The 22875-nt window shown below is 39.6% G+C and overlaps 1 protein-coding gene across 5 annotated transcripts in view; it reads left to right on the top strand.

Moving 5' to 3' along the window:
- The first annotated feature begins 3687 nt into the window (after positions 1-3687).
- Positions 3688-22875, top strand: part of UGP2 (UDP-glucose pyrophosphorylase 2) — a 55439-nt gene continuing 36251 nt past the window's right edge. Inside the window, exons 1-3 of one of the 5 annotated variants that reach the window (XM_033407219.2) lie at positions 3688-3836; positions 19300-19427; positions 20274-20381. In XM_033407219.2, the coding sequence (XP_033263110.2) occupies positions 3734-3836; positions 19300-19427; positions 20274-20381 (339 nt within the window). In that variant the 5' untranslated portion in view covers positions 3688-3733. Of the gene's footprint in view, positions 3983-4349; positions 4963-5279; positions 5303-19299; positions 19428-20273; positions 20382-22875 lie in introns of those variants that run through there. The other 4 variants (XM_049696412.1, XM_033407220.2, XM_004280634.3 and 1 more) reach the window with 4 other exon arrangements.

Here is a 22875-nt window from a genome sequence, read left to right as displayed (position 1 = left end):
ATGTGACTGACATACAACAATTTATGGGCATCACCATTTGTGACCAACATTCTCCTCTGGGCAAGTGCAGAACAAGAGTAACAGGAGACAACATAGTAAAGACCTGCCTTCTATGCAACTTTCAAAGGAGAACCCACAGGGAAATTATTGATAAGCATGAACAAGATAACACATGTGGTTTAACTGCATTTTTGTGAGCCTAATGACTTTTAAGACTACTCAGAAGATTGGTTTATCAACTCATTAGACAATTATCTGTAATGTGAGACAACCCTGTTTTTTAAAACACCTTATTTGAAATAATTGCTACTGTTTTGATATAAACTTAAATAACCTTCAAATGTAATTTAAAAAAATCATACTGTGAATAAATGGAAGGATATAATTGAAATAACTGAAATTCACAACTTGTTTCGGAAAACTTCCTGATTCATTAACAACAGAGTGTTGGCAACACGAAAGAATGAAGTCTTTCTCTTTCTCAAGTATTTGGAAACATCATTCATTTTTTAGACTACTCATTCATTAGTAGTCTGTCTCACAGATATTACTTGGTATCTTTTTCCAGTTAACCCGGTTTGGTTACCTTCTGACTCAAATAAAATGCCCTATTGTTAGGTCTAGTCAGTAACTGGCAACTTCTGACTAATAGTAGTCCCCTTTTTCTTCTTTCAGTGGGTGGTCTAGGATTTAGATGGATACAGATGGAAGCCAATATTGAGCATGGGCAACAGTTTAGTGTATAGTTGTTGCCTGGTCTCTCGGCTAAACACTTTGTGCATGACATAGAAATTTTTATGTCTCTGACGTGTTCTCCAAAACTGCACTGCTTTATTTTCTTGTGTGTGGGGAAAAGGGGGTACGATAGACAAGGAAAAAATTAAAAGACCACACACATTGCTGAGCTGTACACTTATTTCATACTTTAGTTATTTCTAAACGACCCTGTATTGGATAATGCTTATGGTGAGTAGTCAGCAAAGCTTACTGTAAAGTCATCACGGCGTTGCATTTACTGCTATTACTCTTATACTTGGCCCAAGTTCACATTCTAGGTGGAAATAACTGAAACTTAAAAATTATTTACCTCTAAATATAAATTATAAATTTAATCTTATTTACAGCTCTCAAAGAGTAGCGAACAGGATACAACACTGCAAGTTAAAAAGATTTAGTGGCACTAAACTAGTCATTCAGAATACACTTATTGAGTGCTTGCTATGTACCAGACACTGTGCCAAGCATTAAATCTAAAAAGGCACCAAAAAGGATGCTTAGAAATAGGGCAGTAGCCATCGTTTCCTTGTGTTGCTAGAATGTTCCTATCTAAAGAAAAAGATATGGCAAGGTTGTTATACATCCCAGGACATGGAACTGGTTAACTTAAACTGAATTTTCTCATGTTTCTTTTGGGAAGTATAAAGAAGGAATGAGAAAATTATAGGCAGAATGTATATCATCCTTGGATGGTAATATATAGTACCAGCGAAAAACTGGCTTTCAGGCTACTTTTTAGTTTACAATCCATCTCATTCCAACTCATAACTGTACACACATTCCTTCCCAGGCCCCCATTTCATCTTCCTTTAGATTCTGTCCCCCCGCAAGTTTCTGCAAAAGTTTCATCTGTAAATCTATCTATCCACGTTACAAATTTCTAATGATACAGATATCAACTTCATGCACCTTGAAGGAAAATTCCACTGTAGCGTATTATGAAAAAAAGGGATCACACACACACACACACACACACACACACACACACACACACAGTGATTTTTCAGATATTAAAATGTGTAAATATATTTCAGAAATAGACAACAGCCTTTTAAGCACACTTGAAACTTCTCCACGGCCATGATCTTTCCTCCTTAATCCCACGTGATCTGCCAAGTGAGATTGTTTCTAGTGGCTCTGAGATAGTGGGAGGTTCTTTTACAAAATGTTTGGGGGTTCAGAATTTAAATGTAAATCACTATGTAAAGAAATTCCACTTTACAGGGCACCATTTGAAATAATATTTGAGAATATAGCTTCTAGAGTGCTACTTCTCTAAGAGCCAGCCTCTGAACTGATATAGACCTAACCACTGAAGACAGGTAGTTACTTCTTGGAGATTTCTTGAGGCAGCAAATGTACAACATCCTTTGGTACTCTATCTCAATATATAATCGCTCATAAATCAAGATGTCATTCTTAGGTTTTACCAAATACTCTTGCTGCAATTAAAACTTACTTCCTCTCCCTTAATCTTTTGTGTAGGTAGGAAATAACTGATCATCCTTCTTAAACCTTGTATAATTAAAGACTCTTCACTGCTCTTCAGCTTTATCATTTGTAGGCTAAGCAACCCTATGGGGCTCAAATCTTTTGGTAGTATTTTATTTTGGTGTTAACGCTGATGGATGGATAAATACTGCTTATTCAGTGCTGGAACAATTTCTCTACTGTACACAAAGAATGTAGAGATTCTGATCAAGATCTTCAGTCTCCAAATGCTGCTATTAAAATGCAGACATTTGGATTTTACACACTTCTTTGGGAAAATCAGTTTTATCGCTGAGCGGTTTTTGGGTGTGATCCTTTTGGATTTCACATAAGAAATATAGTACCAAGGGTTATCATTCTCCAGCATGACAGATGAATCACTGGCCTTTTCTGTGTTACTTCAATAACATTTCCATACGAATACGCAGCACTAAAAAAATAATTTGTTTACAGAATGATTCATTTAAAAATTCTCACTTTACCTTGATTAGTGTTGTCCAAGGCCTCAAACTCTTCTAGAATGACATGGTTTACCTCCAGCACCTAAACAGAGCGCTGACAATTCATTTGTCCTGACGCAGGTTCCTTAGTCCTGAATTGTAAAGTCTGAGATACACCCAGTGACAGGCGCACTGGGTCATACAGGTAGGTGGGGTTGGCAACATCAGGTGTGATTTAGCGGGCGCTGCGCTGGCCCTCTTGTAGTCCCCGACTCACTGCAAACGTTCTTTTAACATCCTCTTTCCTTGAGGGCTTCAAAAATCTATTAAAAGGAAAGCACCTCTTGAGGGGTAACTTAAGTCATTTCCCCTTTTATCAGAAAAGTAAACGCCTAACACTGCGGAAATCTCTACAGGAATAGGAACCGGGGTGGTGGTTCTGGTGTGAGAGCCTTCGCTTGGCGTTTTCTTCAATGCCCTAAATTCCTCCTCCTGTTAGTTAAGTCCCACACATCCAACTGCTTACTCTTACTCTTTAACGCATCTTCACCCTTCGGAGACCAGATGTGTGGGTAGAGTTTGTGTCTACCGAGATAGGGCCTGGGCTCTCTCGGGGTAGTTGCGCGGGGTGCTCTGGCTCTACTCGCCCGATAGATATCTAGCTTCAGTCTCTGGTAAGCGGAAACATTTTTAAGCACGACAAAAATAACCACTCGTGCTTCAGGTTGTCTCCCTTGCTGAAGTATCTGTGGAAGACTGGGAGTTCTACTGGTGAAACATCCCTGGCCCAGCCGCTGGAGGCGCAGCCCCAACGCGCCGCATCAGAGTTCGGGCTCGGGCTCGGGCCGCGGCTCCGGCTCAGAGCCCACCTCCGCCAGGCTCCCTCTGGACGCATACGCCCCGCCCCCTGCCACTCCCGCGCGCCTCATTGGCCAGGCCCTGAATCCGCCTCGGCTCCTGACTGGTGGCTGCTCCTGTCTGTCTGCGCAGTGGGGACATTTCCGCCGTGAGGGGGGCTGCTCCAAATGGAGGGGGAGGGGAGGTGTTTAGGAGAAAGTGGGGGTTTTGGGTTGCGGGATCCCGCAGCCCGCTGGAAGAAGGAGGTCAGAAGCTGGGCTGCGACCACTGGTGAGGGGTTCAAAGTGTGCATGTGTGAGGGGAGAGGGGGAGAGAGAAGGTTGCCTCAGAGGTGGCATTCTCTCAACCTGCGAGCCTTCTTCCAGGCGCGCCATAAACGCCCCCAATTTCCCAGCTACTAAAGGAAGAGGAGGAAGGTGGGTCTCTGTGGCGGTTTGGGGAGGGGCCGGGGCGGGCTTCCCACCACCCCTTGGGCGAGTGTGTTTCCCTCTCTGAGGCGTGTAGAGCCCCTCTGCCTGACCCGCTTTGGCCCCGGAGGCCCAATTTGGGGTTCGACCAGGAGGAACTAGAATGTATGAGGGTCGGGGCGGGCCCTCCCGGGCTCCTGTCCCTCGGAGTCGCCTCTCCCCTCATGGGTGGCCCCCCAGCGTCCGCTGCGGGGGAGGGCGTGTAGCCTTCGGCCCCTCCCGGAGAAAAGCCGCGGCAAGCTTGCCGCCGCTCCCAGCAGCGAGGCGTTGGTCTGGAGGCCCCCGCCCGCCCGCGCGCCGAGCGCCTCTTAGTCCCGGGACGTGGATGGGCCGGTAGAAAGGGTTGAATCGCTCCCCTCTGCCTGCCTTCCCCGCCTCGCGATCCCTGCAGGGCGGGGACCGCCGTTGGCCAGAGTTTCCCGGGGAACTGTCCAGAGGCCGGACGGCAGAGAGGGGAGGAGGAATAGGGGGTGCGGCCCGCCTGTGCCTGCGGCCGTGCAGCTCCGGAGGGCAGTGAAGTAGCCGCTCTAGATACGCCTCTTTCATTGATGAAATTTAAGTTCGTGTGATATTACCTTTTCCGGGAGCCTCCAGCTGGCCCTCATTTGCGTCAAGGGTTTAGTGTAGCCTGGAGTTCCGAGCCGACTCGGTCGCACCAAGTTTCTGTCTTTTGGAAGTGCGGAAGGTTTTCCTGGGTGTTTTTTTTTCTTTTCTTTTTTTTTTTTGAGGCAGTTTTAGCTGCTTTGAATACTCCCTTAAGTGGCAAAACATAGGAAGAGGAGAAGGAACTCGTCGGTTGTTAAAGCAGGGGTGGAAGAGAGACCTGCCCATAGCGTGACTCCTCTAGGTATTTGAATATATATACACACACATATATATATAGGCCAGAGTATTTTAATAAATCACTAAAATGTCGAGATTTGTACAAGGTAAGACACGCTTCTTTTTTCTCCCGGGTTGCTTTAGCAGTGCCGAATTTGGGTACTGGCAGTCGAGAGGTTGGTGGGTGGTTTGGAAGTGGAAATGTTCATTTGAGATACAGTTTGCGAAACCCTTTTCGTTAAATTGACATTTGAGCTGTCTTGAGCTGCTGGGTTGGCGTTTCAGATACATACAATTTATACCCCTGTACTCTGCTGCATTTAGTTCTGCCTCCCTGAAATCAGGTTAGTAGCACTCTGGCTCCCTGGGATAGGGGCTGTAAATGATGATAAAACAGGACTTTGGCTGCTGATTAATCCCTGTTCTCTTTTCCGGGTCGAAGTCAAGGTAACTCTGGGTGCGGACGGGAAGGGGAACTGAGAGGGCTGAGGAAAGGCAGGTGGGTTTAGCCAGGACTATTGGGGAAGCTTTAGCGTTCTCAGCTTCTCCGTTTGTGTGTACGTGGTCTGAGTCTCAGATTCATTTATTGCGAAACCGGGAATAGCTCGTAGAAGCTGGAGGTCATTTCAGCAGGAGAAATGACTTTGCTGCATTGCTGTGTTTATTTTTTCCCCTTCTTTGAAATCTGTAAATATTATTAAGGTTTCTTTCAAATTAGAAAATTGTTCTCTAAGTTCTATATGTGTGTTAAAAAAGGTTTAGGGAATGCCTGTCAACTGAGTTAAGCAGTAACATTGTGTGTATGTGTGTGTGTAACGTGTACACATTGAAATTGGTGCTACTTTAAACCTCTGTCATCAATTTGTAGCATAGGATTTGCCTTCTGGTAAAAGTAAACCCTTTTCTTGCAGACCCCAGAGTGTGAAAGCTTCGGCCATCTTGCTGAACACACAGCTAGTATAAAGTTCACAACCACTTAATGTGGCTCTCAATAAATGTAATGTACTTAAAAAAATTGTGTCAGTAATGGCCATCATTTGGCCCTGCGCATAAAAATGCCCTAGTAGGTTTTATATCACTTTATTAACTCTTCTTTGAGTTTTGTATAATAAAGTAAGAGAATTTGCCTGCATTATTATGAAAACAGATGGGACACTTATGTCTGCCTTTAGCACTAAGCTCAGAAATGTCACTTGTCATTAGACTTTTAAATTCATGTTATGCCTTGTATGTGGTAAGAGATGCTTCTGTTCAGGTTGAATAAATGTCTTAGTCAAGAATAGAAAGTAGAGGTAACTGTCAGAAGTTTGCTGGACTTTGTAACAACAATATTTAATTACCAGCAAGCCAGTATTGCAATAATATGCTAGAGAAAAGTGGACAAGTCACTTCTCTTTAAAAGTTAAAAATAATATTAAACTCCAGGTGTTCCTCGTTGTTATGCTTTAGTGCAGCCTACAGAGATGGTGCATGTTGACTAATGTCGTATCCTTTGCTGTTTGTTAACGGCTAATTGTTTTCAGGAGATTCTAAATAAAGTGGCAATACCTGTGTATGTTGTTATTCCTTTCCCTTGTCATCCACTTTTTTAAAAAAATCAGCTTTTTATCTTGAGATTTTTAGAAAAGTTGCACATATGTCAAAACTAAGAAATTATCACAAGTACCTTACTATTAACTAAGCTACAGACCTAGACTACTTTTCCATGATTCAATCCAACATTGCATTTAATTGCCATCCAGTTTGCTCTAAGTGGTAGTTTTCTTTTTAAATTGGCAATTTTGCACAAAAAGATGACACCTCTCCCCTCCAAAATTTTTTAAACACGATTTTGCTCCTGTTTATCATTGTTTAAATTTGTACTTCAAGTGTAAACTCTCTGTATGTTTAATTAACTCTGCTGCATTGATCATTGATAAACTTTATTGGGTAATGATTCTGCTGTCTCCACAGATCAGTTTTTAAGTGTAAGCGTTGGGATTTTTGTTTTTGAATTTTTTTTGGTAGCAAAGATCAAATTGTTTGATCTTTGCTGTAGCATTTACTGATATTTCCACTCATTGACACTTAGCTTGTGCCACTTCATAAGGAAAAGATTGAACAAATATTAGGCCTCTAAACTGTTTTCATATGTTGTCTCATTTAAGCTTCACAAGAGCCCTAAGAGGTAGTAGATTTTAATCATGACCTTACAGGTGAGAAAATTTAAGTATCTTATCCAAAGTTCACAGCTAGTAAGCACTGAAATTCATATATAAATGTGTCTTAAATCCTTGTCCTTTCCAGTACCTTTTATTGCCTCTTATGTTAAAAAACTTATCAGGCTGCTGATTAATCCCTGTTCTCTTTTCCGGGTCGAAGTCAAGGTAACTCTGGGTGCGGACGGGAAGGGGAACTGAGAGGGCTGAGGAAAGGCAGGTGGGCTTAGCCAGTCCTGACTGTTATCAGGAACAATGGCTTCTTTCTCCAGCTAGACTATCAGTTCCCTGTGGGCAAAGATAATATTATATTCCTGAGGGAAATACAATGTCTTGAAGTGGTGGATGCTCTGAAAGAATCTGTCATGGATGACAAATGAGAAATGCAGACTTTCCATGTACTTTTTAGTAGTTTAGCCTACTTTTTTTTTTTTTTTTTTTTTTGCGGTATGCGGGCCTCTCACTGTTGTGGCCTCTCCCGCCGTGGAGCACAGGCTCCGGATGCGCAGGCTCATGGGCCCAGCCACTCCGCAGCATGTGGGATCTTCCCGGACCCAGGGCACGAACCCGTGTCCCCTGCATTGGCAGGCGGACTCTCAACCACTGTGCCACCAGGGAAGCTCCTAGCCTACATTTTTGGTTGTAGTTTATTAACACCTCTAACATAAATGTTGAGAAAGATAAAAGGGATGGACCTAGGCTTGAATCCTGTTACTAACAGGTGATCATAGACAACTTTTCTGAACCTCTGTTTCTATTTATATAAACATTGGGTATTAGTACTTATGCCAAAGGGTTTTGAGAAGCTGAAATGAGATTAATTACGTGAATGCATTTAGATGGCCAGTAAATTTTACTTTCCTTTCTTAAAATGATGGTAGCTTTTTGGATAGCATTGCCACTATGAGTATAACCACATGTCACAAACAGAAACAATGCACCTATGACAGTTCTTTATTTTCCTATTCTAGGTTTGGTGTTCAGGCCTCCAGCAACTTGGAAGTTGATATATATATATTTTTAAAGTATGGGGTTGGAGGGGAAAGCTTGAACAGTGATGTGAATACATAATTGGTGACAGTTTTTGTTTCAGTCCAATCAACAACTAAAATTATGAGCTCTTACAATACGCAATGTACTGTATTGGGATTTCTCCTGTATCCCTTATGGTTGGCACTTGAAATTCAGATCTGCGTATTATACCTGTGTGTTGTGTACACGTGTTTGAATGTCCTGGAACCTGGGGTTGCTATTCTCGGCTTGAATCTCTTCCCTCAAATCTAGGCAATGTGCTTTATAGCCGCGGTCCCCAACCTTTTTGGCACCAGGGACAGGTTTTGTGGAAAACAGTTTTTCCACGGATGGGGGCGGGGGGATGGTTCAGGGGGTGATGTGAGCAATGGGGAGCAGCAGATGAAGCTTTGCTCCCTAGCCTGCCGTTCACCTCCTGCTGTGCGCCCGGTTCCTAACAGGGTTGGGGACCCCTGCTTTACAGGAAAGCTAGGCATGTCCATTCTCAAGCACTTTGTAAGTTATTAGGTAGAAATGTTTAATTAATAAAAATAGTTAATGTCAATAGGCAGGAGAATTCCCAGTATGTATTCCTTGGCCAAAAGAAGGTTCAACTTGCTTTGGGCATCTCCCAAGTCTGTGTTAGAATTACTTAGAATTACTTCTCATAGGAGGACTCTTTACTGGATCTCTGGCTTAATTCCCTTGCTGGTGTATTCTGCCCTCAGGTCACCTTCTGTCTGCCTGTGAAATTACATCTCCATTTGCTAGTTTTCTCCATCCCAGGGGTTGTTGCAGGGCCCACAATTTTTCTAAATAAATGTGACTACTACTTAAATGAGAAAGGGCCCCTTGTCACAGTTGGAGGTGACACCTCCTCCTGTGACCCTGCTGGGTCATCAGCAGCTGTGACTTTTGCCAGGTATGTTAGTCAGTGCCATTTGGAATTTGGCTTTTCAAAAGTTGTGAGAGCTATGGAGCAATCTCCCTACATGATTTGAAATTTATAAATGGCACTGGGCCTGCTGTCATCTAGACAGCTAAGGCTGTGTTATATACTTATACTGTAATTTAGAAGAACTTTTAGAAATTATTTATTTATTTATTAAAAAAATTATTTTTGGCTACATGGTATGCAGGATCTTAGTTCCCCACCAGTGATTGAACCCACGCCCCCGTGCATTGGAAGCATGGAGCCTTAACCACTGGACCGCCAGGAATGTCTCTGGAGGAACTTTTTAAAAAACTGTTTGTCTACTTAAATTATATAAAAATGTCCCTTAATATTCTTAAATTGAGGTACTTTCTTATATTACAAGGGAAGCCGTTTGAGTACCTCTGTGTCACTTAAAAAGTATTTCAGATTTTCCATTTGTTGGAATTCTCTTTTAGTGACTTTTTTTTTTTGGTGATTCTTGTTTGGTCAGTGGAACGTAGCCAGGGAAGATTAGCTGAACTAATTGTAACGGGAGGGGTCTCATATGAATACAGGGGTGAGAAGCATTCTGGGGCCTGGTTGTAGAGGTCAGGCCTAGGCCTGGTTGTTCTCAAATCCTAAGACTAAATTTAGCCTGTTGCTGATTATTTAGATGACTAGGATGTTTTCAGCCCAGGAAGGTTGTGGCATGGATTTGAGGCAGGACTAGAGGTGGCAAAGCAATGACTAAGGCACACTTCTCATTTTTTAAAGATGTAGCTTAGGATTCACTATGTTGCTAGAGAGACAGGGATTTAGTTAAATTCAGAGTCACAGTTATAAATGGAAAATTAAAAGAAATTCAAAGAGTTGAGCTGATGAAAACTTTGTTTTCCAACATGGATCTTGTAATCTCTTTGGTTAAATTGTCTTTGTTCTTCATAACTGGGTCTTCTAGTAAAATGGATGATTTTCATTTGTGAAAGCCCACTCAGGGAAAAAAGAAATTAGACATTAGAGAAATAAGAAATATTAATTGGTACACTTCTTGGAAGTGCCGTTTTAATATTCTGAAGATAAATTGAAAAATTAAAAGGAAATTGATGTTAATTTTGGACAGTAGGTGTTGTAATATCAGTTAGCATTCACTTCACATTCTCTGTGTATTTATTTTTCTTCATAGAAAATTTTGTAGTAACTTTATGAATTGTAGTGACTTTAATCAAAAGAATGGGATACTTAATTTGTGTGAGGAAAATTAGTTGGCCTAATAATGAAAATATTCTGGGTCAAAGAATAATATATTGTAATTTTCCAGTTTCCACCATGTTGAATTTGGTACTTTTTGTGGAAGTGCAGGTATTAGGAGTTCCCAAAAAGTCAGATATATCCATTACTGAAAAGTTAATATAAACAAATATTTAAAAGTTAAACTAACTCTGGATTATCTGTAAAAATAAATAATTAAGAGTTGACTCTATTAACTTTATGTAATATGATTCATCCTGATTTCCAGAATTTATGCCGGTGGAGAAAATCCCAGCAATATTAGAATAAAATTGTGGGGGAGATCCTCTGAAGGTTTGGGATTTAGTGAATGTGGAAATATGATTCACTTACCACCCTTTTGATTGCTTGGGATCTCTTTAGAAGCTCGGTTTTCTAGACTGGTGTCCTTTTTACACAGCCTACAGTTTCTTTTCTAAACTGTCATGTTTTGAACTTGGTGTAATAGTGTTTGAATTGTGGACATTTTGGTCTTGGATAATTTGATGGATTGTCCCAGGCACAGTGACTATTAATTGAAACCATATGTCTTAGGTCTCTAAAATTGTACTACCAGGCATGCATCTTCCTATTAATAACTTACTAAATTCTTTGCAAGTTGGCTTGCTAAGTTATTGAAAGAAAATTAAACTTTATGTGTGTTTTGGTTGGGTTTATGTGTGAGAAAGGGGATAGTACTCTATTTGAAAGCTGTTTTCCAGTTCTCTTAACTGGTAAGCAAGCATCTCCTTCAGTTCGTTGCAAAGTAATTGTCTAGGATTCAAATTCTGCCTCTGCCAACAGTCCCATTGTTTACTTTTCTCCATCATTGCCAAATGAAATCCGTTCTGCCCCCAAACCATTTTGACAATTAAGAATTGTTTTTGAGAGCCATGGAGAAATTGGCTATGTTGTCTTAGTTAACTTACATAAACAACAAAATGTTTTGTTTTCCAAACCATTGCTAGATATTTGTTAGTTTTTTTATGTAAATCAAGAAAGTTCCCTGTTTCTATGTGATCTTTACTTGTATCTTTAAAAAAAAAAACCCACTATTCGTTATATTCATGTACATGAAATAGTCATGTTATGCTTAGTCTACTTTTTAATTGTTAGACTATTCTAGGGGACACTCCTTTTAACAATAGTTCCACTTGCTCTTTGGCTGCAAAGGTAATTGAAGTTTGTGTTTTTCTCTGGTTGCTGCCCTGGCAAAGACTGATGTGATTTTTCATTTATGTTATAACCCTGACTAGAATTTTAAAGCTTCCAAAGAGTGTAGGAAAACCAAATAACACAGTTCTGCACTGTTGTGGGTTCATTTACGCCGATGGTAAAATGCTTAGGCCTGGTAATAAAATATTTATAGAGTACACAAAAGCTTTCTTCAATTTTTCATTGCCCAGAAAATAAACAATATAGAAGGAAAAGTTGAAGCACACAAGAGAATGCTTATTCTGATATGTAGTTTTCACTTCACGCAGTAACTTCACTTGATAGACATATTTGGGTTTTTGCAGTTTTCATTCAGATTTGGTGGCATACAGCCTGGAGGTGGTAAACTACGTAATGCACCACTGTAACAGAGAAAGGGAGAACTTCCTCCAGGAAGGAGAGGCAGGGCGCCACGCAGCAGGGTTGGGATTCTTGCTTGGCTGCCACTGTGACCTTAGGCAAGTCAGCATCTCTAGGCTCTGTTTCATCTCCAAGATAAGGGAATTAGACTCACTGACCTTAAAGCCTTTCCAAGGTTAAAAATTTTATCTAAATGCACATGTATCAAATTACACGGCAGGCCTGTCAAATCATTTTTTGGTCCTTGATGGTGATTTTATGTTGTAACCCTTTTGTCTCCTCTCAACAAATGCGAAATGGGTGTGGTAGGCCCCTTACCATCCATTAAACTTGTTGCAGAGTGATATTATTTAACTAGTTGGCACATCTCTCCTGAATGTTCTGTTTTCCAGAAGTGATATTTTCTGTTTTTTTGGTTTTTGTTGTTTTTGTTTTAAGAGCTAGTCTGTTGTATGAGAGCAAGGTTAATTATTAATGAGAAGTCTGGTTTATGTATAAATTCTAACAGTTAAAAATATTTTTTAAGCAAGCAATGCATGATTAGCAAAAATCTTGATTATTAAGTAGCTCTGCATGTTCAGTGCTGGAACAGTTCTCAAAAGCCTGGTACCTTTTAATTTTTGTTAATCAAAAATCATTTATTAAGCATTCATATGGCTGTGACCCATGCAAGTGTTAGGATGTACATGGCTGAGTCATTTAAAAATCTATGTAAATGTAAACAGTCATACTATAGTTTATAAGCTAAAATAATATTGACTTTAATACTGAAAGATCATATAAAATTGTATAAGACCAACTAATTGATTTTTCTTTATGATTGAATGACACGAACTTTATTTTTCTGTGTTTTTCCTAAATGAAGCTAAATTTGAATATATAAATTGCCCAATTTTGTTTAATTTCTAAAGTTAGTGAAAACATTATGGTGACATTTATACATAGTAATAAAAATTGAAAGGAAATTTAGAGGTCATTTTGTCTAAACTGCCTACAAGTTTGGAATTTCTTTGACCACATCCATGATACTTGACTGTTAAATCAGCCTCTACTTGAGAAGCCTTAGGTACTTCAGGTACTCAAGACACGGACCATACTTTTCTTAGCCCCATTTCTCCATGACTGAAAATCATAGCTCTTGAACACTTTCTCTTTGGCCTTACCGGGTACAACCTCCACTGGACAGGACTCTACCTTCTTTATACCCAGCACATTGCAGTATCATAATAGGCTCTTACTCATTAATTAATAGGCTTAACTCATTAATTAATAAACATTACTTGAGTACTATGTTTCAAGCTCTGTTTTATGAATACATTGGGTATACAGTGGTGAACAAAATAGACACAATATATTCTTGGATATTGTTGGGTAAGATATACATTGAATAAATTTTAGAAAGTATGATGTCAAAGGGGAGGTTCAAGGATCTACCATATGAGCATGTAATGGGCAACTGTGCTTAGTTTAGAAAGATTTCTAGGAAGAGATTACATTTAAATTGGACACACAAATAATATATTCCTGGCTGTTCAAACCACTAACATGAGAAGTTAAGTCTTGATCTCCAAATCAGGTGCATGTACTGTGCCAGGTGTTGAGGTAGGTATAGGAAAAAAAGTTGAATAACACTATATGGCTTGTGCCCGTAAGGTGATACAGACAGACATCTCAGCAAAGAATTAAAGTTTTGGGGGTATTTGATATGTGTCTGATACAGCGCAGATTAAAACCTCCACATAGCCGAGTTGTGGTAGAAAGGAAGGCCTCTTTGAACGTTCAGAAGCCACCACCTAGAACACAAGGAATGCCACCTCCACAATAGTAGATGCTATTCAACTCACAGAGTTTGAGCTTTTGGGGGCTGAGGGATCAGGGAGTTTCCCGGGTGTTGGGATGATTCTCATGACTTTGGAATTTACAACTGGGCCTTTAATTTCTATTTTTCTCTCCTGTGTTTTGGAACAGTCTTATAATAGGATGGTTTTAATTTCATAGAGCAGAAAAATACCAACTCAGTTGGCTTAAAAAATGAGGGACTTACTTACATCACATGAATCTTGAAGTAGGATGTTCCAGGGTTGGTTGATTCCGTGCAAAGACTGCATCAGTCTTTTCTTCCTTCTCTTAAGTATATTTGTCTCGTTATTGGATCAGCTTTCTTCAAAGTCACTAAATGGCAGAAGAAACTGAAGGTGAGGGGTGGACATGTACTCATTGTGGCCAGGGATGGAACAGGTACTATTTTTTCTCAGGTGTCTCTTTTTTCAGTGAGGAACGCCTTTATCCAAAGGTCTTTGCAAACTATATCTTTGTTGCTCACTGGCCAGAATCATTTTATGTTTCACATTTAAACCAGTCCCTGGGAAGGCTTTAGACCAGTCTGGGCCTGGTGCCATTTCTGAAGGCCTTGGGGCAGAGAATAGGTGACCAGAATAGCAATGGGGTAGGAAGATGATTGATATGCATGGCTGATACAAACATGTTCAAATAAATGGAGTAGAGTCTATATCAGAGCTACTCAAGGCAATACTGGCTGCATTCAGTTATTTGAGATGCATATTCTCCTCACTCCAGACCCAGAGGCAGGATCTCTGGGAGCTTGCCCAGGAATCGTGTGTTTTAACAAGCCCTCCAGGTGATCTGCATGCATATTAAAGTTTTAGAAGTACTATTGAGACAGGAACTTGGAGCCTTTAGGCATTCTGCTTGAGCACTTTCTTTGGCTACTCAGAAAAGTACTTCAGCTTGGCTTTTAAGGTATGCCTGGCTAAGGAATTTGTATTTCTTTCCCATCAAATGAAAATCCCATCAAATGGAGAAGTGACATGATTAGAGTTGCAGTTTAAGGGAACAAATCCATTCTGCCTGGTACCACCAGATTAAAGTGACAGATGGGTAGACTAGTTAGAAAGCTGTTGTCATCATGACCAGGAGAGTGAAATTAAAGTAGCAGTAGTGGGAATGGAAAGCAATGAATGGAATGGTGGCAGTTCAGTTAGGAAGTTTGGTATTGGATTGGATGTAATGTGAGGGGAAAGGAGGGAAGAGCCAACTGTGACTGAGATTTCTAGGTCACCTCGGAGTGACTAGGAGAATGTTAATGCCATGGGGTGCCGGGGTGGAGGCAGGGAGATGAATTTAGATGATGAGTTTTGTTTTGGACATGTTGAGCTTGAGGTACCCAGCTGGGTATCCAGGTGCAAAAGGTCTAGAAGGCAGTAGGGAATGTGAGCCTGGAGCTCAGGAAAAAAAGATCAGGATGTATTTGGGAGTTATCAGTAAAGAGATCGATAAGGAAATAATTGAGGGCGAAAATGGTCTGAGGACAGAATCTTAGGAAACCCAGGAAGTAGGAGAAGAAAGAAGGAGCCAGTTATGGAAACTGAGGTATGGTTAGAGAGGTAGGAGAAGATGTAAGATAATACTGGGTAGCTGAATCCAAAGAATAAGAGCTTTTCTAGAGGAATATTCGCAAACAACTGGTTTAAAGGACTGCAGTAAGAGCCCGGGAGAGGCTGGTTAGGTTTAATAAGTCACAAGTCTACTCAACATATGTCCTCGGCTTTATTCATGGTTATTTTCAGTTGCCATTACGTTCTTAGAGTTTCGTACTTATTTGGCTCACAGGTCATTTCCTGGTTTAAGATTAAGTGAGCTTGCCAATTCTATGACTTTGGGTACCTTTCATTGTGGGTTTCCAAGGAAGGTTGGGACTAATCAGATCTAACGGGAGGTGGCCTGGGAGGGAGGGCTCCTCACCTTCTTCGTTGCTCTAGGTGTTATCTCTGGCCTACTCCTTGTGAAGCTAGCTTTCTGCTTTGGAATGTGAAGTTGTTTTGTTTGCCAGTATCAGGATGTCAGGGAAGGGTATTATGTATACTTCTTAGTTGCTGAAATGGATAAAATGAAATACCTGAATTAAGAAATGAAAACAATCACTTGCTGTTTCCTACTTCTCAATTCTATTCCTTTCCTCCTCCTCTTCTCTTCCCCTCCCTCCTTTTTTGGCTCCAGTTGGATAGGAGAAAGTCGATGGTGTTGAAATCTTAGTTCTCATAAACAGGAAAGAATTAGGAAATTGAGGTACGGGAAAAGTTTCGAAAGGCCTACTGCTTGTTCTATCCCCAATTTACTAAATTGTCATTAAGTCAACTAAGACAATTCTAGTAAATCCAGTTTCATGTGGTAGGGAGTTTCCTGTCTGTTCCAACTGGGCATAAGAAGACATTCTGATAGACATGCTTTCAGAGGAGAGTGTTATTTGGGGATTTTGTGCCAAAGATTAAAGAGAGCCAGACTAGGAGGGAAATAATGAGCAGGATATTTCTACCTCACTGTGGTGGAATTGGGCTCAGAATAAATTGGCTTTGCTTCCAGCATTAGCCTGCTCTGTGACTTTGGGTAGGTCATTTAACTTTTCACCCTCAGTTTCCTCATCTGTAAAATGTTGAGGGTAGATTAAATGCTCCATCTCGTGTCTAAAAATGTTTTGATTTATGATTGAGGTAATGAAATGTTTGATTCCTAAAACGCTCTGTCTAAAGTGGAGGGGTATCAATTCTCTGTTGCTAGGAAGTGAGGTGGTACAAAACATCTTAGGAGGTTAGAAAGCTTGCATTATTCAGTGGCTTCTTTAATTGACCTTCCATTAGAAACACAGCTGCCATTGCCAGAAGTGTAACCTGAGAATGTTAAGTCCAAGAAAGCTTCTGAGTTCTATACTTCTTTTCCTACCAGAAATTCCAAACCTTTCTTAAAAAATTCAGGATGGATAAAAGAGGTCACTGCAAAGGGAAATGGTTTCTAGCTCCATGCTTCCTAGTCTGTGCCAGCTGCTTAAGATTGAAAATTTTTATTCCTTAAAAGCCCTTATTCTTTAATCACTTAAAATCAGAACTTCATAGTAGCACTTTGCCCAGGGGAAGGGGAAGGAAACAGCAGTGGAATGAGGTGGAAGAGGTAATAGGCTTATAACGGTTTTTGTTGTAAAAGCAGTTAAGATTTGTAGAGGGGTAGAAGGAATACAAATTGTTCTTCATCTGCATTTGGTGCTATATCAAACCAATCAAAGTTAGGGATATTCGTCACAACTCGAGTTTTTTTTTTTTTTTTTTTTGGCTGCGTTGGGTCTTTGTTGCTGCGCGCGGGCTTTCTCTAGTTGCTGCGAGAGGGGGCTACTCTTTGTTGAGGTGCGCGGGCTTCTCATTGCGGAGGCTTCTCTTGTTGCACAGCACGGGCTCTAGCTGCGAGGGCTCAATAGTTGTGGCTCGCGGGCTGTAGAGCACAGGCTCAGTAGTTGTGGCTCACGGGCCTAGCTGCTCCGCGGCATCTGGGATCCTCCCGGACCGGGGCATGGACCCGTGTACCCTGCATCGGCAGGCAGACTCTCAACCACTGCGCCAGCAGGGAAGCCCTAGAAGACTGTGTTTTGATTGTCACAAATTGTACTGTCTAAAAACATTCTTGAGGTGATTGTCTTAAAAAAAAGTTCTCCGAAGACAAAATAGGAACAATTATTGTAACAGAAAATAATTATGGTCGAAATGTATGTGGTTCCTTGGGAATGCTCTGCTTTTTGTGTTTTCCATCATTAGTGCAGTTTGAGTGAATGTATGTAGTTCAGAGGTCTTCGTATTTGCATTTTAAAATTAGGTAAATGACCTCAACTTTCAAGCTTGAATTCATTTTTAATTTTAATTTTATTTCATACAATGTGTAGACAGTTACCTGTTCTCTGCATTTATAAGTATAAACAATTTAAGTCTGTTAATTCTGTAATTTTATAATTATGTAACTCTATCCTATCCTTAAAACATTTAAAGTAAACCCTTTATGTGCAAAAAAAAAGTTACGCTAACGTGTTCATCCATTATCATCATTTTTTACATATTATAATCAAATTGCTACTTACGAGTTGAAACGTATCTTTATGTTGTTTATGGAACATACAGGTGTGTGTTTCTTATGATGTTTCTTAGCTCACAAAGAAGTTATTTATCAACTACAGTGTGGGTCATTTTGGTAGTTTTACTGGAGTCCATAAACTTAAGCCTTTAAGAAAAGCACAGTTAGAAAACACTATTTTAGGACTAGGTTGTGTGCTTTCACCAAACTCCCTTGTATTTTTTTTAATTTTAATGTGTTGGAAATTGTGTATATACTTTTTATTTTGAAGAGCTATGATAAATAACTCATTTGTTAACATTTTTCGGTGTTTGGGAAAGGCTGTCTACATTAAATTACGTCAGGAATTACATATTTACTAATTTTTAATAGTAATTTACTAATTTCTGCTCTCAAAACTATCTTTAAAATATTGATTATGTTGCCTTTAATTCTGTCTATATGCTTCCTTCTGCCCAGATAACAAATGAAGGAATTTATGGTATGTGGGAGTGTTTTTAGGTATATTGAAATATGGTTTTGCTAAATTAACCAACATTTGTAGAACTAACTAGCTATCAAAAGAAATGTTGGAACATAAGCTTCAAAAATACATTTATAAAATAAGATTGAGTTAGGTATTGAGGATAAAGAGGGGGTGAACAATAATCCGATTGTTCCTTATTTTACAAGAAGTAGGATAATTTCTGTCTAGATAATGAAGTATGTAAAACAACCTTGTTGGTATTTTTCTCCTAAGGTACTTGGGCCTGGGATGTTTTCTTTTTCTGCGTTTTTCTTTGTTTGTTTTCATCTAAGGGGCATTTCTGTCACCTTTAGTGAGATCCATCTGTCATAGAGGTGCCCAGCTATGCCAGAAGTCTTGATAGTCTTGTCCAACACACATGAGCATTGAAAAGTTTGGCTGAAATTAGGAACCAGAAACAGGGAGGCAGCCCTGTGCCCTTCTCCTTTTAAAATGAAAATTTTGATGCCAGGAAAGTAGAGGCACTTTGGAATAGCCAGTATCTCTCAAGAGGTTCTTCTTTAGGGAGGAATATGAACTAGAATGGCTCCCCTTCTAAAATGGAAAGGATTCCTTAAATTTTTCATCTGTCCTGGAGGAGGAAGGAGTCAATTTGGCTTCAGTTGCCAAACCCTTCAGTTCTCTTATGAGGCAGCAGTTCCATAAGGACAGGTTCTATAAAATATGCCCTTATTAATGTTATTCCAGGCGTTCTCATTTTTTTCCAGCTTTGACACCTAGGATGGAAACATCAGCGGAGATGGAACTATATGCTCAAATGAAGATTAATCATTTTACTTCCACCTGCTTCATCTCCCCCAAAGTGTTTAGTATTTTAGATACACCTGTAAAGCATATAGATGTACCAAACAGTCAAATTTGAGTGCATATGATTATTGAGTCATAACTAGTTGACAATGCTAAAATCCTCCTGGAGATTGATGGGACCAGAAGATTGAGCCCTTTTCATTTGCTGGCACACCAGAAATAAATTGGTTGTGGTTTACCAGCTGTTTGAATGGCTGTCTGAGTTCTCAGTCTGTGGTTTTTATATTTTTGTTTTAAGATCTCAGCAAAGCAATGTCTCAAGATGGCGCTTCTCAGTTCCAAGAAGTCATTCGACAAGAACTAGAATTATCTGTGAAGAAGGAACTAGAAAAGATACTCACCACAGCACCATCACATGAGTTTGAAGTAAGGACCCTACACTGTTTTTGCTTTCATCCATCTACATACTGAGTTGCTATTGCTGCTACTGATCATCTAGCCTGAAATAAGCACAAGATGTAGTGATATATTTAAAAAATTAGGATTGCTCAATAATTAAGGATTTTCAATATTTGCCCATTATAAGACGATTGTCTTTTTTATTTTTTAAATTCTGGTAAGTTTCTAAAGTTTGAAAGAATCAGAACAAAATTACAATTTATGTGATCTCTGTTTTGGTATCATTGGATGGAAAAATGGATACCAGTGTTCAGTTAAAATTGTGAGAAGTTAATTGATCAACCTTATATCCTGCATGCCTTTTCCAAAGAGCCAGTTCTAACAGAACTATGCTACTCTGACAGCTATGATAGAGGTTTCCCAGAATAGGCAGGTGTTTACTTTTCTACTTATAAATCAATAGATTATCCTTTTCATTTTCAAATTTCAATTTATACTTAATGTTTTGAGGTTAGCTGATTTTTGTTCCTTCTTGTTCTTTTGGTGAAGATTAATTGTCACTTAAAAGAAGTAGAGAAATACATTGGTGAGTAAATGTAGAGAACCAGTTGGAATTCCCACAGGCCAAATGGTGTTCAGATTACATGATACAGGTGGGAGATGGCGAGTTTACTTGTATTCCTTTAAGTGTGGTTCCTATTAGCTTTTTTTCCTCTTTAGTTTTAAATTGGGGTGTAAAAAAGTCTCTGCTGTACTCCATGTTTTAAACGTATAAGAATTTCACTGAAAGGTATTTTAAATGTACAATATATGTCTGTTTTTATTAAATATTAAGCATTCTGCTAGTTATAACGACGACTTCTATTCTCATAGCACACTAAAAAAGACCTTGATGGATTTCGGAAGCTATTTCATAGATTTTTGCAAGAAAAGGGACCTTCTGTGGATTGGGGAAAAATCCAGAAACCTCCAGAAGATTCGGTAAGTTTTGGATAAAATGTAGGAAAATTTAAGGTAATTTCAGACACTGGTTTAACTTTTGGGGGTGGTATACTATAGGGTACCTGTAGGAACCATCAATTCAGACATTGAAACTACAGAGATAGCCTGCTACTACTTTCCTTTCTTTTAGACCCATCTATCCAGTCCTGCAGAGCACTTATGAAAGTCTAATCTCCCTATAACATTACCTCATAACTTAATATCCTTGAATATGAGGCAGTTCTTTTGTTTAAACACATGGTAAGAGCTTCATTATGTTTTCTTCCATCTCCAAACCATCTGATTTCTCATTGCCTATAGGGTCATGTACAGTCACTGTCAGGTACTTAAAGTTCTCCCTATGCTTTCAACCCATCTTTCTAGCTGTATTTCCCTTGCCTGCCTTTCTTGAACCAACCCAGCATTCCCTTCACACGCATAGTATTTCCCTGCTTCTAGACTTCTGTGTATGTTGTTTCCTTGGAACGCTACGGGCTCTTCACCTATCAAAATCCTGCTCATTCTTTGAGGCTCAGTCTAAATGCCTCCACCTCTGTTGTCAGCTCCTAGCAGAAAGCTGCACTGAAGAGGTGTAATGCGGTAGTATCGGAGGTTCAAATCCTAGCTCTACTGCTTTTGAGCTTTGTGTAAAATGAGAATGATACCAAGTGCTTTCTGTACTTCACAGGGTTGTTATGAGACTCTCTTAAAAAACATATGGAAACATGTTAAACCATGAAACATTTTGCAGATGTTCGTGGTTATTTCTATCATGCTGAGGTAGTAAGCCAGCCTAATTAGTAGCAGTTGTTTGTATGCATGTGTTGTCTTCTTACTAGTCTTTGAGGCTAGGAGACCATGTATCCTGAGTTGAATGATTGATCTAAATTAAGTGATTGTTTCAGGGACAGGTTTGGTTAACACAGTGACCTTTGTTCCTTTCCTGTCAGCAGTTTTGACCACTGCTGCTTGTGGCATTTTTCACTGAAGGTAGAAAAGACTTGATGGAGTGGAATAATTGCATGTAGATAGTTTATCTCTTATGTATCTGTAATCTTAAATAATCTAATATTGGTTTAAAAACAGGGCTGTTTTAAGCAGGAGTTTGGCAAACTACTGTCTGAGGGCTGTACCACTGCTTGTGTTTTGTAAAGTTTTATTGGGACATAACTGCATGCATTCATTTGTATACCATATCTGGTGGCTTAAGCTAATGGAGTCCCTCATATTTCTTCTAATGAGAAAATCTTAAATGTAGTTCCTGGTGAAGAGTACTTTTTTTCCTATATGTCAAAATTGTCTTTCAGTTATAAAACTTAAAAATTATAAATTACATGTTCATGGTAAAAAAAGAAAACAAAGCAAAAAAAAAAAAAATCCCACCTAAGCGTTCACCTTGAGGACTCTCATTTTTGATGTTGAAGTTAAAATTCCTCTTGTCTGTAGTGCTTGCCAATTACAGTGTGCATATATATATATTTTGTTTTTCTTTAGGGTCTTCTATTTTAGTCTTTGATTTCCTTCGCTCTGGTGATGTACTGTGATTTATTTTTCTGCTTTTAAGTGGTAGAATTAATGATATTTTCTCCTGAAAAATTATTTAGAGCAATCTTCTGGATAGGTATATAATTTTAAAAAGGAACTAGTTGTAAATTCAGTCAGATTAAAAAAAGAATGTTTGGGAGTAGGCCTAAAATTATAATAAAAAATTTATACATTATGTATTTTCCCACTTTAAATACTTAATATTTTTGCTAGGAATTTATTCTTAGTTGAAATGACTTTACTTTTCTGATTAATGACAGACCTGGGGATAAAGGTTTTCTTCTTAATTCTTGCAGACTTGGGAATTTTTTTTCTCGTTACACAAACTTAACCTTTTGATGATAGAGCCTACCTTGAAGGAAGGCAAAAAAATTGATTACTTTCAGTATATTTTATGATTCAGGATTCTGCTTTCATAATGGAGAAATCTGCCTTTGTGTATTTTGAGAGAAGATTATGATACATAGTAGGGTTTCTTGGCATGGGGATTGGAGTCGGGGGGGGGAGGAAGCAAGTAGAGGGATCAGAACCACCTAGGGATTTTTCCAGTTCAGCGCCACCATTCCAAACAAGGTCTTGACAAATCCTTTCAGGAGGCTATGCCCCTGCAGTGAGCTGTAGTTACTGATAGGAATGCTGAATTGATATAGAAAAATAAAAAGAAAGAAATATAGAATTCTGGATGTAATATGATTTTATGAAGTCTTTTCTCTTTCTGTTTATAAAAATGTAAGTCTCCATTAAAAATATGTCTTTGGGGGCTTCCTTGGTGGCACAGTGGTTGAGAGTACGCCTGCCGATGTAGGGGACAGGGGTTCGTGCCCCGGTCCGGGAAGATCCTACATGCCGTGGAGCGGCTGGGCCCGTGAGCCATGGCCGCTGAGCCTGCGCGTCTGGAGCCTGTGCTCCGCAACGCGAGAGGCCACAACAGTGAGAGGCCCGCGTACCG

Source organism: Orcinus orca, chromosome 13, assembly GCF_937001465.1.
Source record: "Orcinus orca chromosome 13, mOrcOrc1.1, whole genome shotgun sequence".
Classification (NCBI taxonomy): Eukaryota; Metazoa; Chordata; class Mammalia; order Artiodactyla; family Delphinidae; genus Orcinus; species Orcinus orca.
This window is presented reverse-complemented; position numbering and strand designations above follow the sequence as displayed.